The sequence below is a fragment of the Epinephelus moara genome, chromosome 13 (assembly GCF_006386435.1).
Source record: "Epinephelus moara isolate mb chromosome 13, YSFRI_EMoa_1.0, whole genome shotgun sequence".
Classification (NCBI taxonomy): domain Eukaryota; kingdom Metazoa; phylum Chordata; class Actinopteri; order Perciformes; family Serranidae; genus Epinephelus; species Epinephelus moara.
The window spans coordinates 7,069,307-7,087,687 of NC_065518.1; the positions used below are offsets into that span (position 1 = coordinate 7,069,307).

Here is an 18,381-nt window from a genome sequence, read left to right on the forward strand (position 1 = left end):
CAAGTCATTTCTCAGTAGGTTTTGATGCTCCAAAAAATGTACCCACTGATTTATAGACATCCATTTTCCTAATAGGAAAAAGTCTTTTTGGGCCCAACAGCATCACATGATGGACCACGGAAATTGTAGTACCACTGTTTGGCCACTATGAAAAATGGCTTCAAAGCCTTGCATGCTTCCTGAGGGCCTGGTTCGTATGATGTCCTACAAATCAGCTCCCCACAGATAACGTTACGTAAATGGTAAAGTCACGTAGGTTATTGGGAATTGGGGGAATTGGGGAAAGAAAGGTTAGGATGTACTTTTAAACAGTGTTGCCAGGTGGGAAATGTAGGATTATCGTACCAGAGACTCAAAATTATTATATTTTGAGGGAAATTATCGTACATCCGTCATAACCAAAATAAAAATCCTTTATCCTTTATCCTTTAAAAATACTTTTTTTCCATTTTCCTTGCTTCTGTTTTTCCTCTTCTTCTGTTTTGAATCTCATTCTCGCTCGACTTCCTGATGGGTCCTAGCGCCTCATGGGGCGTGTACTGCTGACCATTCAGCCAATCGTGCTCATTGTTCAGAGACAAACGTCACCCGTATCTCACGCTGTCACATGTCACATGGGAACGGATGCCTTCAGGGCTCACAAAAAAACTCCGGCATACTGATTACAACCACACATCGTACGTTTGGCCTTTTTTGGGATTATTGATCGTACATCGTACAGAGGGCCATATTATCGTACAAATACGTTAATTATCGTACAAATACGATAATTATCGTACAAATACGATAATTATCGTACACCTGGCAACGCTGCTTTTAAATGACTCAGAGTTCACACAGTTCCGAACACTGTTCTCCTGGGGAAAGTCCTGGGTTTTGTGATCCAACCACCACCCCAACCTGCCTGCTTATGGACCACTGCCGTCTTTACTCCTGTGCGCACACTGGTCATGTGATCGTAGCCTTCCAAAATACATGGGTTATGCACAAATTACTGGCTCATTGTCACGAACTTTGGTGCATTGCTCTTTATAGGAAAATGTACGAACAGTGCATGACACACCCCTGGTCTCATTGGACTTCATTAAAGGTTTCTTTTTTTACACTTCTTTAAACAAAAATGGCATCAGACCAAGCGTGCATAGCTGCCAGGTTTGAAAATCTGAATGCAGATTTTCAGTATTTGTGCAATTTTTAATGATTTCTCTCTGATTTTATATTTCAGCACACAGTATGTCTCTACGTTTCTATCCTTTGTGTTTTATCCTGTGTTTCCGTTTCACTGCTGCACATCTAACTGCCTTTTGGGGGACGGCGTGATTGATTACCTGACTGATTGAAGAGTGGATTGGATCAGAGTAGAAGCGGGAGAAATGAGGTATGAAGGCTGCGGCTAATGATTATTTCCATTATCAGTTATGAATTTAATGATTATTCTCTCAAGCAATCAATCGTTTATTGAATTAAATGTGAGAAATCCTGTGAAGTAGCTCTGTGAAAAACCAAAAGATATTCAGTTCAGTATCTCTGGAGATAAAGGAATATAGTCTTCACATCTGAGAAGCTTTAACAAGTAAATTTTTGGCATTTTTGCTTGAAATTAAAATCACTGCAGGTTAATTTTGCGTCAGTTAGGGATTAAAGAAGTCCTGTATCTCAGTTGTTGTTTTTTCACTTCCCCTTTATTTTCTTTACGCACATTTAATACACGTATGTTTTGTCTTTTTGTATTTTTTCTGTCAATTAATCAATTTATCATTTAAGCTGTGCAGTAAAATGTAAAAAAAAAAAAGTTTAAATGTTCACACTAAACTATTTAATCAATGCATAACGTAGTAACATAGTATTATAATTTATTATATGATTGGAAGCAACACTGCGCAAAAGGTTATTTGGAAACTAATTTGTGTGCATTACAAGCATGACTGCTTTTTGATTGTGATAAATGCATAAAATGTAAAGCTCGATTAATCTTCTTTGAGCGTATGAAAATATAAAGACACAAAAAAAGATGTTCACTCAAAAGTTTTATAAACTGCTACAACAGTAAATTTAATTAAACACTTTTCGCCATCAAAAAGTGGAGTATTCTAAATTTTTCCGTCAAATAAACAACCTTCTACATGCTATATAATCGTAAAAGATTGATTATTCAAATGGCAGCAGATCTGGTGGCGTACAGGGAACAAAGAGATGTAGAGCAGGAAGAACGAGTGGGCCTCAAATATGAATCTTGGCTTAAATAAGTGTCAGGGGATTAAAGTGGTACAATGCCTGGTCACAAGGGACCTTTCTGTGTGTGTGTGTGTGTGTGTGTGTGTACGTTGCTTCCTCCCCCCGCAGTCCCAGAAGCAGAAGTGTGGCAGAACAATACAGCCTCCTGCCAGCTGACAGAGATGCAGGGAGGGAGGGAGGCATTGAGAGACAGATAAAGAGAGATAGGGTGAGTGGGGGGAGAAGTGGATGCTGCAGATGAACAAAAAAAAAAAAAGAAGCCTGAAACGAGTCCTTCCCAAAAATAAACCTCAGAAGACGCAGCGTTTCCATCCCCCCCTCGCTAATTCTCCTCTCACTTCAAAATCAGAGACATCTAAATCATCCCTGTATGCTGCTGGATGTCTCCTCCTCTACTTCCTGTGAGATGTTCCACAGGATTCAGTCTTATCTAATCTTCATATTCGCAAACACCTCTTTAATGACGTCTTTGTCTCATTTTGTTTAAATTGGATTTTCCTAAATAGCCTATAAAACATGTTTAAACAAGAAGAGTCGACAGCTGAGCGCTAGCAGCTCTGTGAGGCTGAACTTAATCAGAGCAGTGATTTGAGCTACGTGCTAACGTCAACAGTGACAATGCTAATGCTAATATTGTTGGGCAGATATTTAGTTTAGTCTTTACTAATTGACCCTTCGCTAAGTCCCGCCCCCAGACACAGACCAATCACAGACTTCCCCTGGCGGAGGTCCAGGTGCTGGCAGCAGCCAAACCGTTCATCTGCACACACTGTGATGCCACACAGCTGGTTCAGTATCAGCAAAGTTTCCCTTTATATTCATTGTCTTGTGTGGCGATCAGCAGTGATGTGGGGGTTCACTTTTACACTGTGATCTGTAGCCTATAGTTCGGCTTTAGCTTCTAACTATCTTTGTCTTTTTAACCTGTTGTTGCTGCTGAGTCAGTTTGACATCCTGGATATATCCTTCAAACACAGACTGTAGACCCCTCTGTCTGCTTCTCTCTGGAATCACTCTTTCATCTCTCCAAAAATGTTCTATTAATTCTTCAGGGAGTGCAGTTAGTTACAGTGTGGGCCCCATGCTTACTGCGACAGCTTTACAGACCATGGCAAAGAGGCGGGGCTTAGCGAAAGGTCAATTAGCACTACACAAAATACAGCTGAGGCTGATGGGAAAGTCATTAGTCTTGAAGGAATTTGATGGGGCAAGTTAATGAATCACTTGCATTATTACAATTAATCCTGACAGGGACTTCTGCCAGATTTCATGAAGATCTATCATATAGTCGTTGAGATATTTCAGTCTGGATTTGGAATGACTGGCAGAACAACATGCCTTCCCTAAACTTTACTGGTCCAGTGTGTAGGATCCAGGGGGATATATTGGTAGAAATGGAATATAATATAATATGTATGTTTTCTTTAGTATATAATCACCTAAAAAGAAGAATCACCATGTTTTCGTCACCATATAATGAGCCGTTTATATCCACATAGTGAGCAAGTCCTCTTCTGCGGATAGCACCATGTTGTTTCTACAGTAGCCCAAAACATACAAACCAAACACTGGCTCGAGGTAGGCCCATTTGCGTTTTGGCATCAGCCACTGTGGTAGTATAGCTGACAAAACGTTTGTCGACCAGAAAGGTCATTAGTCGACAAGATTTCATTGGTCGCTTAGAAAAGAAAAGAAAAGAAAAAGCGAACATGAAACTCTATCAGGAGCAGCACCTTGTCAAAATAAATCCAAACCTATATGAGTGGATCATGTGTGACTTTAATTTGAAAGGGCAGACACAGGAAGTGTCCACACTTCCAGGGCTGGTACCTGCGGTTATTCCACAGGCTAGTTAATAACATGTCGGGCAGGAAATCCAAAGTGTGGGATCATTTTGAGAAGGTGAAGGACGAACCCAAGGTGATATGTAAACTCATCTTCATTGGTCGACTACAAACATGACGTATCATCTGAAACATGGAAGTAGCTACATGCCCATTAGCCCACAGCGTCATTAACAGGCGGCTCGCTCAGTGTGTGACGTGCACTTGTAGATAAAATATAGGCCTATATTAATGAAGGTTCATTAGTACGGTTTTGTATTTCTCTGTAATGTAGCACAGTGTTAACAATGTTACTGATACTATTCTTTCTCACACCTTCAACTCAAACCACCAAAATATATCATTTAATAATTACATTATTATCGTAAACATGTGGGCAGGCCTTGTTAGCAGCATGCATATATCCATAACATTACCAATATAGCTTTATATTTTATCCCATTTTGGGCTGAATTGTACATAAATAAACTCCAATTTATATGTGACTGTTTTGTAAAACCTAATAAATACAAAAAAGGTCAGATGAGGTAAAGAAAAGGTCGTTATGTCTGAGTGTGTGTGTCATTTAAGATCAAGGACGGAGTAGAGGTGAGGTGAAGCAGCCACCAATTGCTTCAGAGTCTGGAATCGCACCATCACTAAAAGGATCTGAAATGATAAAGGAAACGAGCTGGACGAAGGGGAATGATGCCAACAATTCTGACTGAGTGTTTTCATTACACTTCTCTGCCTTGAAGCCCATTTGGTTACACACACTGACTTTGTCCCGTTGCCAAATTTCAGTCCCTGCTGAAAGAAATATTGCCCTCTTCTATTGCCGGGGAAGGTCAACACACAGATGGCTTTTCGCACCAATATCAATATTGGTGTTACAGTTTTCAAAATAAATCATGCTTCAAATAGGAGAAGAAGATAATGCCCCAACATGCACACTGCATATAAAGACTGATATGTGGTTTTATCAGTCAGGCTGCCGGACAAAAACTTAGCAGACCAGTTAATCAGCCAGCCAGTCACCCACACAACCAGACAGACAACTGATCTGAAAGGCTGGACTGAGAGACATAACTCTGACACACTACATTAAATGCTTAAAAGCACAGCATGTCTTCAAGTTCAATATTACATGTGTACTTGAAGCATGCAGCTTAATAGCTTTAATAGCGGCTGCTGCACGGTGCATCGGTCTCAGTGGTGCTCGTCACGCATGGCTTTTGTTTTTCTGCTTCCAGTAAGAACCATAAAACACATCATACCGCACACAGCATCAGCTACTGGATACATTCTGCAGGCCTGGAATGCATTACTAAATCAATTCAACATTAACTGTATGAATGAAAGGAATGATATGTCATGCTAAGCTGGATATAATTTAAAAATTAATGTAGAAATGAGAGGCAGGGAGACCCAAAGACAAAAAAACAAGCTTGTAGACCAAATAAAACAAAGAAATAGCAAAAAGGTGCAACTTTCTCTAAAACCACAAACTGTCATTCACACATTTCTGTTTGTGTACTAAAACTAAAATGAATACAACTTGTTAATTAGTGAACTTTTGTTTCGTTTTTAACTTTGGAGAGATTTAGATTAGCTGTTTCCTCTTACTTATAGTCTTTATGCTAAGCTAAGCTAAGCTAAGCTGATCACTTCTTGGCTTTAGCTCCAGTCCATACTTAACACTCAGACAAGAGAGTATCAAACTTCCTATCAAAGTGGGATTTATACTTCTGCGTCAAATTGATGCCATAACCTACGTCTTAGTCTGACGTCCACCTCCCCAGAAATACACGTCACGGCAACGTAGACCTCCTGTCTATTTTTGTAAGCTGAAACCATTTCCCTCAGTGGAAACAAAACTTTTATTTACTTTAATTTCACAGATAAGAAACAATAAACTGTGAAGACAATAAAGCCTCCACAAAAATAGCATTTTAAGTCTTGTGTGTGATTTATCCTGGCTTCACATGAGCAGAGGAAAAGTCCGCTAGCTGCTAGGCTAATTTATACAATGTAAATGCCATAGGCTTGTGCTAATAACGTTAGCATGTTGTATTTGTTTGGAAAAAGTGCTTAGTATAAGACAGTTGTTTTGTCGGTGAACCTTGTGAGTTGTAATGGAGCCTAATTTTATAACATTACCATTGTTAAATGTTGCTGTGCTGCCTTCAGGCCTCAAGCTAGGAATGCACCGAATATTCGGCAACTGAATATATTCAGCCGAATATTGCAAAAAAACACACATTCGGTATTCGGTGGAATAAGTTAAAAGCAAGGCCGAATAATAGCAGCGTGTTTTGATAACGCAATCAAACAGCGTGCCGTGACGGGCGGAGTAAAATGTCGGCTGTGTGGCGATCAGTCCGTCACCGCACTCGCATTTGCGACTTAAAATAGTTTTGCGAGCAAAATAGGCTTAAATCATTCAGCACGCTGTGCGAGCAGCCTACAGATTTCAACCAGCAGCAGAAACGAAAGGCGAATCCCACCGATTGTGGGTTGAACGGGGGTCACAGACACAGACAGTAATGCATTCCTGTCAAATACGGTGGCCATCAGCTTACCGGCGACGGGAAGTCGGCTCCAATAATGTCCTCTTCTTGGCGTCATGACTGCCCAAAAGTACCTGAACAGCCGAGCCAGCNAAGCGTTTAATATTATTCGGCTTCGGCTTCGGCCACAAATTTTCATTTCGGTGCATCCCTACCTCAAGCTATGTTACGCTAACACGTCCTGACTCTGAATCTGAGATAGCTGTTCCTTCAAGATCCTTTAGCTAAGATAAAGGGGGAGACACTGAAATCTAGCTTCGACCGTATCACCTGTTAAATCTACATTTAGAGAGGCCGACAAAAAGTGTATCAATTGCAATATTTTTAATAAAAACTCATACGACACTGTCAAACAAAAAGCTAGCGTGATCTAGCTAGAACATGCTACAGCAGCAGATTAGCTTGCTAGCTGTAGTGCTAGCTAGGCTAACTAATCCCACACGTGCCCCCCACATTTCTGTTCATGTGTGGGTTAAATTAACAAGATAAACTGTGTAAATAAGACAACTTGGAGGATACTGGAGGATTTTTTAACTTAAGATAGAATCAGGAAAGCTGTTTGTCTGCCTTCAGGCTTTCAGCGATGCTACGCTAATATGCCCTGTCTCCGAATCTGAGATAGTTGTTCCCTCAAGAACCTTTACCTAAGATAAAGAGGGAGACACTGACATCTAGCGTCAGGTGTATCATCTGTTACACCTATATTGTCTGAGAGGGAGACAAAAAGCCCGGAGACAGCGAGGCGGGGTGAGGTAAAGCGAGAGGAGGGGAGGGAAAGAGGAGAACGGTAATTGAGGTGATGTGATCCGATGAGGGAGAGGATATTTTTTGTGCCGTGATGCCAAGAATTGGCCCGGGGCAGACAGTGTTATAGATTTACCTTGAGTGAGCCCAGGATAGCCGACACCCTCCTGCCAACATTACGCTACAAACACCGAGAAACTGCTGATGTCACCCTATACACACACACACACACACACATTACTACAGCAACACGTTTCCCTCACCTGTTACCATAAATCTGTGATACAGGCTCGAGTTTCAGCGTCAAGGTCAAACCTCCCTCGTCTCCTCCATTGAGCTATTCAGATTCCTCAATGTCAGAATTCAAGAAGAGCTCTGCCTTGAGTTTGATGAAAGCACGTCATTATGCAGTACTATTACTCATCCAACACACTGAGCAAGACTGATCCATTTTGATCAATACTGGAGTCAAAATCTGGGTGTAATGTAATTTACAATACTGGTGGAAACCGTGACGGATACATGAAGGGGATTAATTACAAATCCATTGTTGTTCTTTTGTCTCTAAAGAAAAAATCCACACTGAAATATGAATATTCTGTAGTTAAGCCAAAGTTAAACACCAAATAAAAACACTGACAATAGAGACAGTCCTCACCTGAGAAATTACAGAACAGTTTGTTTGCAATACGGCTATTAAGATGCGCAAAATTCAGATGGAGAGCAGGAAGTGACACTGTATGAACTGGATATAGAGGAAAGTGACCACATATAAGGGTTATATGAACCTACAGGCAGCAGGTATTGTCAGAAAATTGATACTCATGTTGGATGTGATCCATACAAAATGAGCAAATGTGATTTTTCCCACAACTTTCTTGCCAGCATTTGTATGTGAGACCCATGTGGGAAGTAAATGGGTTGAAAAATGGGCCCTATATGGGATCGTCCATGGGCTCCATATTGGCCCCATGCCAACTGCCCACAATGATAGCTTTATCGAAGTGGGACCCACATGGTTATGCTAGGATTACCTGGCTACCGAGTGGGTATGGGCTCAAAACGGGCATCTCATCTGGGGCCCACTTGTGTATGGGGCATGGGGCCAATATGTAACCCATGAATGATTCAATACATGGCCCATTTTTCAGCCCGTTTACTACTCACATGGGCCCCACATACAAAAGATGGCTGGGTTGACTGATTTGCTCGGTGCGGACACAACATTTATCACAACTTACTTCATCCTCTAGACCCCCTAACGTTACTAAAGTTGCATGGCGTGCCGCTGAAAGCATAAAAGAGTCTAGTGGACCATAAGTATTTTGTGTGCGGTTGAATCCACAATTGAAATTGCTGCCATCTTGTTTTTTGGCCAGGTGAGTAAATGTGCTTGAGTGTAACTGTCCTTTATATTTCCAATTCTGCACATGGATGCAAAGACGGAGGTTTTTGAGCCACATCTGCCACTGCTTCTTTTTACTTGTCCTACTGTTTTTGGGACTTAAAGTGGCCTTTGTTTTTTCCCATTTTAATTCATTGGAACAGCCGTAAAGAGCGCAAATCATGAGCATTTGTGCAGTGCTGGTAGTTTTCGCCTCCATGTGGTCAGGGCACTGATGTGTAATGTCATATGCAAAGAAGCCAGGGCCAGGTCGCGGGGGCAGCAGGCCAAGCAAAGCACCCCAGCCGTCCCTCTCCTCAGCAACGCTTTCCAGCTCCTCCTGGGAGACCCCGAGGGCGTTCCCAGGCCAAATGAGATATGTAATCCCTCCAGCGTGTTCTGGGTCTGCCCCGGGGCCTCCTACCAGTGGGACGTGCCCGGAACACCTCTAATGGGAGGCACCATCTTAATCAGATGCCCGAACCACCCCAACTGACCCCTTTTGCCATGAAGGAGCAGCGGCTCTACTCTGAGCTCCCTCTGGATGTCTGAGCTCCTCACCCTATCTCTATGGCTGAGCCCAGACACCCTACGGAGGAAACTCATTTTGACTGCTTGTATCCAAGATCTTATTCTTTCGGTCACTACCCAGAGCTCATGACCATAGGTGAGGGTTGGGACGTAGATGGACCAGTAAATCGAAAGCTTCGCCTTCTGGAGACGCCACACCAAACTGCCGATCCATCTCACGCTCCATTCTACCCTCACTTGTGAACACACTCCCAACCCAGAGAGGGCAATCCACCATTTTCCAGCAGAGAACCACAGCCTCAGATCTGGAGGTGTTGACTCTATAAGTCTATAATATAACATAATATTTTGTGATATTTGTTAGCAAGCTAGTTTTCCGCGTGCGTCACATCCAGCATGAATATTGCCTCAGCAGGCAACAGTGACTCGTCTGCATCGCCTATATGTGACTACACCCTAAAGTCTTTTGGCAATATTTCAAGGCGCAGATCGAAAATGTGCATAAAAACAGGTGGATAAAAACGTATTTTGTATCAACATAACCAAACTTCCTTGTTTGCACCTGACAGACAAGAATCAGAATTACTACAACTTATAAAAACACTCTTGTTGCCTGTCTTTGAGGCACAACTGCTGCCTCACAACACCCCCCGACTTCCTGTGTCCACAAGCAGTCACCTCTCTTTCCATGTTGACCTTGACGCAAATGAGGTCACTGCTATTGACTCGTCGTGACAGGTGGCTAACCCCAGACTAATTATGGCCTCAGGCTAGCGCTCACACACACACACACATGTGCACAAGCCCAAATGTCAACATGTGCGCACACTCAGGCAAACGATTTTCACTGCGGGCCCAATCACAGTTCGTCACACAGGTCGACAAAGTTCCTCAAACACTCGACATCAGCGTCGACTTTTGTCAAACCACACTGAGAACGATTATCGATTTCAAGTCAGACCTATTGATCACCTCATATGCATGTTTGTGTGCGTCTTAACTTTGTCCTTGCACGGTGACGCATGTGCACACACAGGAACAACCCACACCTAACCGCAGGGTGTGACTGCTGACGCCTTTTGACTCCGGTGAACATTCACACACACATTTAACATGGAAATATCCAGAAAACACACGTTAGTATATCTCAGCAGAGGGAGGCGAAGCAGCGGAGGTGGGAAAGTGTGTTGAGATGAAGATAAATGTTTTCATACAAGAAAGTTAACATGGAGACGGAGCGGGGGTGACTGAGGACAAGTCACACACACACACACACACACACTCACACACAGGCGTCCTATCAAAGTGGGGTAAAGCTGAACATATAATGAGGTTTAATTAGAAAACAAATTTAAAGTGTGTGAGATTATACATCTGTGTGTGTGATATAGTACAGGGACCTTTTTTTAAAATGAAAACAATGCCACTGGAGATATTTTATAACTCAGCAGTACCAGTGAACTCGTCTCTTTCACATAATAATAGCAACACCAGTGCCTAAAATACCAATCTGCCCTCCATAGCTTAATCCCGTTATCTTTTCTTTTCTTCCCTGTATGTGCGCTCTACTCGTCCATCTTTCTCTGTCTTTTCCACCCTCCCACCCCCCTCCCAGTATTCCCACCGGGACCACCCTTCTTATCACACTGGGTGTGTATGTGCATGAATGTGCGTGTGTGTGTGAGGAGGCTGCATCATGACAAAAGAGACTCCACTAGACCGTCACGTCTCAAGCCCTTCTCTTTCTCCCCTGTGTCAGCTCCATTACTTTCTTTTCTCTCCTGTATTTTCCTCCTCTCTCTCTTTCTCTACCTTTTTCTTCACTTCGCGCGAACGCTTCCTCGCCGTCTTCTTCTTCTCCTTCTCGTCCTCCGCAGCGTTGAGGTTCTCATCCGCCTTTTTCTTCAGCTGCGAGGCGGCGTGCGCCATGCTGCTCCAGTCCAATTAATCCTCACAGGTGGGAAACCGGAGAAGGAGGGATGGATGGAGGGATGAATGGAGGGTGGACCCAGAGTCTCCTCTTTAGCCTTTTCTTCTCAGCTCCTAATTATCTTTTTGTTCCTCCCGTATCCTCGGCTGCGCTTTTGTCAGAGGAGGAGCCCTCACAGGTGTGTGAGAAGGAAGGATTTTCCTCTCCTCGTTTTCAAGATTCCCCCTCTGTCTTTTGTTCTTGGTGTCCCTCAGCAGCTATCCACACTGTGCAGATGCAAAGGTCCAGTTTGGGGCAGGGCACAGACAGGACATACTCCTCAGGCTCCACCGCTGTGAAGGCAGCTGCTTCCACTTCTCAGAGCTCAAAGTGCAAAACAAGTGCCAGTTATAGCAAATACAAAAACAGTTAATGATATGATCCAGAGTCAGGTGAAAATGTCCTCTTGATTGATGTATAAAAACAGTTACAGGTACGTCAGTAGAGCTCCAGGGTTGGAGGTCCAAGATGGGGCTCAAGCTCCAGCCCCTAACCCAGCAGAGCGCTCTGTCGTCTGGGTAAATGAACTGGTCCTGCTGCCTGCTTGACTGGTTCCCAGAGCACTGCACCTGAGCACTGAGCCATCCTCTATGTACACACACACACACAGGCTCAGTCCGCGACGTCTCGCCGGGACATATGAACAGGAGGGAAATGACGGTGGAAAGGAGGTTGAGATAGGAGGAGGAGGAGGAGGGAGGAGGAGGAGGGGTGAGAAAGGAGGAGGCAGAGAGAGGTAGAGAGAGCAGCTGGGACAGCAGGAAAAAAGGAGGGAGTAGGGATGGATGAATACCTCTGCTTAGTACCAGCTGGCTTTGGCTGAGAGATAAAGAGAGAGAAAGGGAGGATGATACTTCACACTGGGCTCTTACAGCACACACACACACACACACACACACACACACACACACACACACACACACACACACACTGGGTGTCCAGCATCACACAGTGTGCAGCCATGATGCTCCTGTTATGAAACTTATTTCAATCAGCCTCTTCACTGTCTCCATCCAACTGTTCCTCTCAAAAAAAGAGCTGACGATAAATTTACCCTTCAACGACCTAAATTTACTTTAATCACAGTTGTTGTTTTGTTTGTTTGTTTTTGTCGCATTATAAGAAATGATATAACATAATAATACTGGAGTTACAGATCATAAAAAAGAGGAAGAAAGGGAAAAAAATAAATTAATATTTAAAAAAATATATGTAAAAAAAGTCAAGACAGGTAAAAAGAGAAGTAAAAAATAAAATAAAAGAACTGGTGACATAAATATCAGTTCATGGGATGTTTACAGTGTCTTGTCATGGTTTTCAATTAACAAAAACAACCTGAATCTCATATTGTTAAACTGAGACAACAGTGAATGACAACTAATCAGCACTAAGTCAAGACCAGAAGTCCTGGGCTGGTGGCCAGGGGCAGCACCAGGCCTAACCTGTGTAATGGCAGCAACAGAAAGTTTGCTCATCTGGCAGGGAGATGATGCTGCCCAGTTCACCTGAGCTGGGGTTGTCACTGACTGTATTTGGGTTGCTGCAGCTGCTGACTGGGGGTCGGTCCCCAGAGCTGCTGCCTGCTCTGCTTCCGACAGAGGGGTCTGTAGCGGCGGGGAGTGAGGCGGAGGACACACTCCCCCCAATCCCAAATGGATCCCTTACAGACTCGTTGACTCAAACCCTAAGCCCTTACAGACGAAGGACCGATTCCATTTCTTACCCTTAGCCCTCGTCTTGGCCCTTCCCCTTGGTTTTGCGCATTCACGTGAGGGGAAGTGGTGTCCCAATTCTTCATCATGGTAAGAGCTAACCTGATGGAGAATTGGGACACCACTTCCCCTCACGTAAGAAGGGCCAAGACGAGGGCTAAGGGGAAGAAATGGAATCGGTCCTTCGTCTGTAAGGGCTTAGGGCTTGAGTCAATAAGTCTGGAAGGGATCCATTTGGAATTGGGGGACTGTGATTTGAGACTCTAGCTAAAGTTAACTCCATAAATGTGACTTGAGGCCACAGCTGTGAGCCTTTGGCTCCAGTTAGCAGAAGGCTAAACCATTAGCAACATTTTCTCTCCATCTCTGAGACACTTTTCATTTTTTTTCTAAAGCTTCAAAACAGCCAAAAGGAGAAGCATAAGTCGAGTTTTCTCTTGATCCACTTCAATCATAATATGCTCAATGTTTATTCTGGGATTTTTGCCCATTAATTCATTCTCTGTAACCGCTTATCCTGTTGGAGTCGTGGTGGGCTGGAGCCTATACCAGCTGACATTGGGCAAGAGGCAGGGTTCACCCTGGACAGGTCACCAGACTATCACAGGGCTGACACATAGAGACAGACAACCATTCACACTCACATTCACACCTACGGACAATTTATTGTCACCAATTAACCTGCATGTCTTTGGACTGTGGGAGGAAGCTGGAGTACCTGGAGGAAACAAATTCACACCTTTCATGCAAGTTTTTGTCTTTTTTGCATGATGGAAAAGAGATTCTGTACGACACAATGCGTGCAGGATATTTATACGATACTATATATGTAAATGATTTGGAAAAACCACAAACATTTTCCATCTGACTTCCAGAAATAAAAGAGAAAGGTACATGCAGGCTGCCGTGCACTTAAAGATCAATTATTAAGCTCCTGATACATTATTCACAAAAAAATGATTTACTCAGATACGGAGGAATCAGACCTTCAGGGGACGCCTTTATGATTTCTGTGCAATTAACGACTTTCAGGGAGGAATCAGCTTTAAATTAACGAGAGATGCCTGAGGTGACGAAAGGGATTTTCTCTACACACAAATTTAACAATGCTTCATGAACTAATATCAGCAAACAGTTTTGAATACAAAGATGTTCTTAGAAGAGCTGTAGTGTTTTTCATACAGTGTTTTCAGGGCAATCAGTTTATCTCTGCATCATTATAATGTCTCATTGTTTGTTTCCAGTGTGTGTGTGTGTGTGTGTGTGTGTGTGTGCTGCTATGAGCTCATGTCGGTAGACTGCAGCCTTTTAATATTAACAACACGGGAGAGGGGATTGGATTGCAGCCGGTGGCAGGGACATGTGACATCGGAGCAGGTTTGCTATTGGCTGTCTGAGGTGTGAGAAAGCTGTTATTGGCTACATACAAAAGGAAGGTCCCGCCCACAAGATGAGAATAACAAAGAGGAGAGGAGAGGATGTCTCAATACAAACAACCGGCATCTTGTAGTAATTAATTATGATGTTAATTTAACTCCAGCTCAGGTCCCTAAATGACAAGACTCAACATATTTCATGTGTTTCATGCTTGAAGATGATTTATCACAGGAGATGTGGTGACATCACATCATGGGTATGTGCTTTGTATGTTATACTAACCTTTCAGCGTCACAGCTGAGCTGCTCTGCAGCCTGTGCCCCAGATATTTCCCTCTGGGTGTGAGCCAAAGAATGAATGAACGCTTGGACTGGACTTAAATGGCATTAACTGCAGCATCAACACTCTACGCGTAATTGTACATAATGAGCACGTGTTCAAGTCCTGTGAATAAAACAAGACTCTCTCTAATCTCTCAAAGACGACAGGTTCATTAAGGTGATATTCCTGAGGTCAATCAGTGCCCTGCTTTGGTTCACACTGAAATATGTGAACAACTTTTGTATGGATGGACATGGAATTGTGTGCAGATATTCATGGTCCTCCTGGTGCATGGTTATCTCCTCATTATGAAGCTCAGGAAGACTTTCTTTGTGCTCATCCATTCACACTGCTTCCTCCAATCAGCTGACTATAGGTGTTCACTCTTGTAGTTATACAATCAAATTTTGCCACGATCTCTATCAGCCAATCAGGATGCTACTGCAAAATTTTATATCTGCCTTCACCCACCCCGTTCACCTCCAACCATCGTATCCAGAGTCCAGGACGAACTCAGTACAGGCCCATTCCTCTACTCATCCTGATCATCAACACTTCGGGGGGTTCCCTATTCAACCATGGATTCATCACTGATCCTGACTGAATTTCCTTCAGCACGACAATGAGGTTGATATTTGTGTGGAGTTTCAACAACTACTAGATCGATGGCTATTGAATTTGTTACACACATTTATGTCTAACTTAGAATTAACATTTCATCTAGCGCCATCGCAGGGTCAACACTTTAACTTAAGACAAAAGTAAAAGGACAGTCTCATCAGTCTCAGCTGTACTTCCTGTTTAGTGCTAATTTTAAACTGTTAGCATGCTAACACACTAAGCTAACATGAAGGACATGGTAAACATCATACCTGCATGTTAGTGTTATCATTGTGAGCATGTTCAGGCTCATGTTTGCCTAAGTACAACCTGACACGGCAGCTAGCATGGCTGTGGACTTATGCCTCTTTCACAGCACGACTTGGCTCTTCCATTAGCAAAAATTGTGGCTAGTACCTGGTACATTTTTTGGTGACACCTCGGTCAAGGTTCCAAGCGAGCTGAGCTTAGGAGGTGGAGTTAAAACACTGCAGACCACTGACTGGTTGGACAGAATCGGCACTAGTGCAACACACGACATCCTGCACAAACCTGCCATTTCTAAAAAGCAGATAGCCGGTCAACAGTGACTGCAATCTTCTCAATCACTCAACACAGGTTTTAAAAAATGGCGGCCCACAAGACTACGCTTGGTTGGCGATGACAAGATGTCATGGTGGTTTCAAGTGGCATCACTACAATCAGTTAAATATCTAGTCTGCACTAAGTGGGTACTGTCCACCAGTGGATGGAACTGCCCATTGGTCCGACATCCCATTGTTCCGACCATATTAAACCCATTGTTCCGAAGTCCGTTCCGAAATCATCATGATGCCCTGTGGTTAAGGTCTGGTTAGGTTTAGACACAAAAACCACTTGGTTAGGGTTAGGAAAAGATCATGGTGTGGGTTAAAATGAAAAAGAAAGTGACAAACACATAAGCCGTGAACCTGCTCCGCCTCAAGCCTTTCTCAGCTGACCCAGAGCCGGTCGCGGCGCACCATACGCCCGCCGCGAGCCGTTCAGCACCGCAGACAGTCGGACTAATGGGATGTCGAACCAATGGGCTGTCGGACCAATGACATGGACCCCCAGTGGAAAACAAAATGGAGAAAAGGTCTTGGCACCAACTGTGAGTCAAGTCAAGTTGAGCTGAACCATGCAGTGGAAACGAACCTCAAAGTAAGGTATCGAAAAAGATTGTTCAGGTAGTGGCACAATAACTCATCGTATCAGCTCTAGTCTTTAAAAGTCAAATGATACCCAACCCTAATACTGCAGCTGTCGGAGAACGCAACAGCACAATAACTAGAATGGACTGTAATCAACCAGCTTCCCAGTTTCTACCCATCACTGCAGAAGCAGATGTTGCCCCAGACTGCAGCTGTTATAGGAGCAGCAGGTCAAACTGACTCTGAACGTGTTTAGATGCTAATTAATGTGTTCAAACCTGCGAGGCTTTCAGCAAAAAGACATTCACTGTAATGTGTAACTGGGTGCACAAGAACTGTCTCTGCCTCATCGACAGCTGGATCACACTTCACCCAACACTCCCATACCACTGCACATACACTATCTTACCGTATCCACACTCTCACAGACCCATTCAATTATACTTGTATTGGATTATGATCATAGACAACATTTCTTTGAGTCAATGAAACACTCTGTGTATCGCATTGGATTCACAGAGTTCAGGACCATGACACTAGAATCTTGGGTTCACATCCAGACGCTTGTTTTCTACAATCAAGTCTATTGCCAGTGATCAGCACCTCATTATAATTCTTGCCCTGCGCTGCCTCTGATTGGCTACAGTGCACTTCTTGACGTGTCTCTCACTTGTCTCATGTGACCATAGACTGCATATATTTAGTGCATTTGCAGTGGACACTAGTGACATAGACACAACGAGGGCCGAGACAAGAGCCGGAGAGACAGATCTTCCCAAAAATAAAAGTTTTAATTTAGGTCTGTTATTTTTTATTTTTTTCATTTTATTACTATATTTTATTTTTGATGGTTTTATTCACTGAAAAATATACTTTTGAATTCTGCTTCTGAATTACTGACAGAGCCAGAGAGCCGACTGAAAGAGGCAGAGACAGAGAAATGCATTAGGTAGAAAGAGGAGAGAGAAGGACTGAGAGAAATAGGCCTACGTATGATGTCATGTAATTGGAGGACATGTTCAAATGTCACAAGGTCTTCAAAACAAAAGAAGAAGAAGGAGAAAGTTTTAATCTAAGTCTCTTATTTAATTATAAACAGTTCAACTGAACATGTCTTCATTTCAGTCAGGAACACTTTAGTCAAAGAAAACTTTATTTCTATGTGCAGTATTACAGTATATTTGGCGGTATGGCTCTGTTCTGGGGCCTCTCTGCCTTTCCTCGGGCCTACACAGAAAGCCTCTTCCAAGCGTGGAAAGCCTGAGGCAGGCAGAGCACACCTCTCTGCCCTTCTAGGCACAAACGAGGAAAGCCTAAGACAGGGAAAGCAGCAGCAAAGATGCCCAATTCCAATTCGATTCGATCCGATTCGATTCGATTCGATTCGATTCGATTCGATTCGATTCAATTCAATTCAATTCAATTCAGTTCAGTTCAATTCAATTCAATTCAATTCAATTCAATTCAACAGAACTTTGTTTATCCTGAAGGAAATTCCTGTGCCAGAGAATGCTTCAAATTACAGTAACACTTAGTACAGTAACCTCAACTTCACAACCATTAACAACCAGAACAACCAGTGGGCTCCCCAGGTCAGGGTCACTCACTGGGCCCAGTTTAAATATAGTATTAAATATCTGAGTTTTCAAGGAGCAAAAGCAAAACCAGTGCCCAATTTCAATTTGATTCGATTCGATTCGATTCAGTTCAGTTCAGTTCAGTTCAATTCAATTCAATTCAATTCAATAGCACTTTGTTTATCCTGAAGGAAATTCTTGTGCCAGAGAATGCTTCAAATTACAGTAACACCAGAGGTTGCGCTAGACTTTTTCATCGCCGGTCATTTTAATTTTCGTTTTTAAATGATAATAAAGACATTCAAAGACATTTAGTTTTCATTCGTTCGTTTTTAATAAATCCAACAAGCAAGTTATAAAGTGTGC

At 43.0% G+C, this 18,381-nt stretch overlaps 1 protein-coding gene across 15 annotated transcripts in view; it reads right to left on the reverse strand.

Annotated features, from left to right (window-relative positions):
- LOC126400323 (ankyrin-3-like) overlaps window positions 1-18,381 on the reverse strand; it is a 236,498-nt gene that overhangs the window by 151,021 nt on the left and 67,096 nt on the right. For 8 of the 15 annotated variants that reach the window (XM_050060950.1, XM_050060941.1, XM_050060949.1 and 5 more), the window contains exon 1: window positions 11,100-11,859. The exons of 1 other annotated variant lie outside the window; for it this stretch is intronic. In XM_050060950.1, the coding sequence (XP_049916907.1) occupies window positions 11,100-11,216 (117 nt within the window). In that variant the 5' untranslated portion in view covers window positions 11,217-11,859. Of the gene's footprint in view, window positions 1-11,099; window positions 11,867-18,381 lie in introns of those variants that run through there. 6 more of the 15 variants (XM_050060956.1, XM_050060955.1, XM_050060954.1 and 3 more) reach the window with 4 other exon arrangements.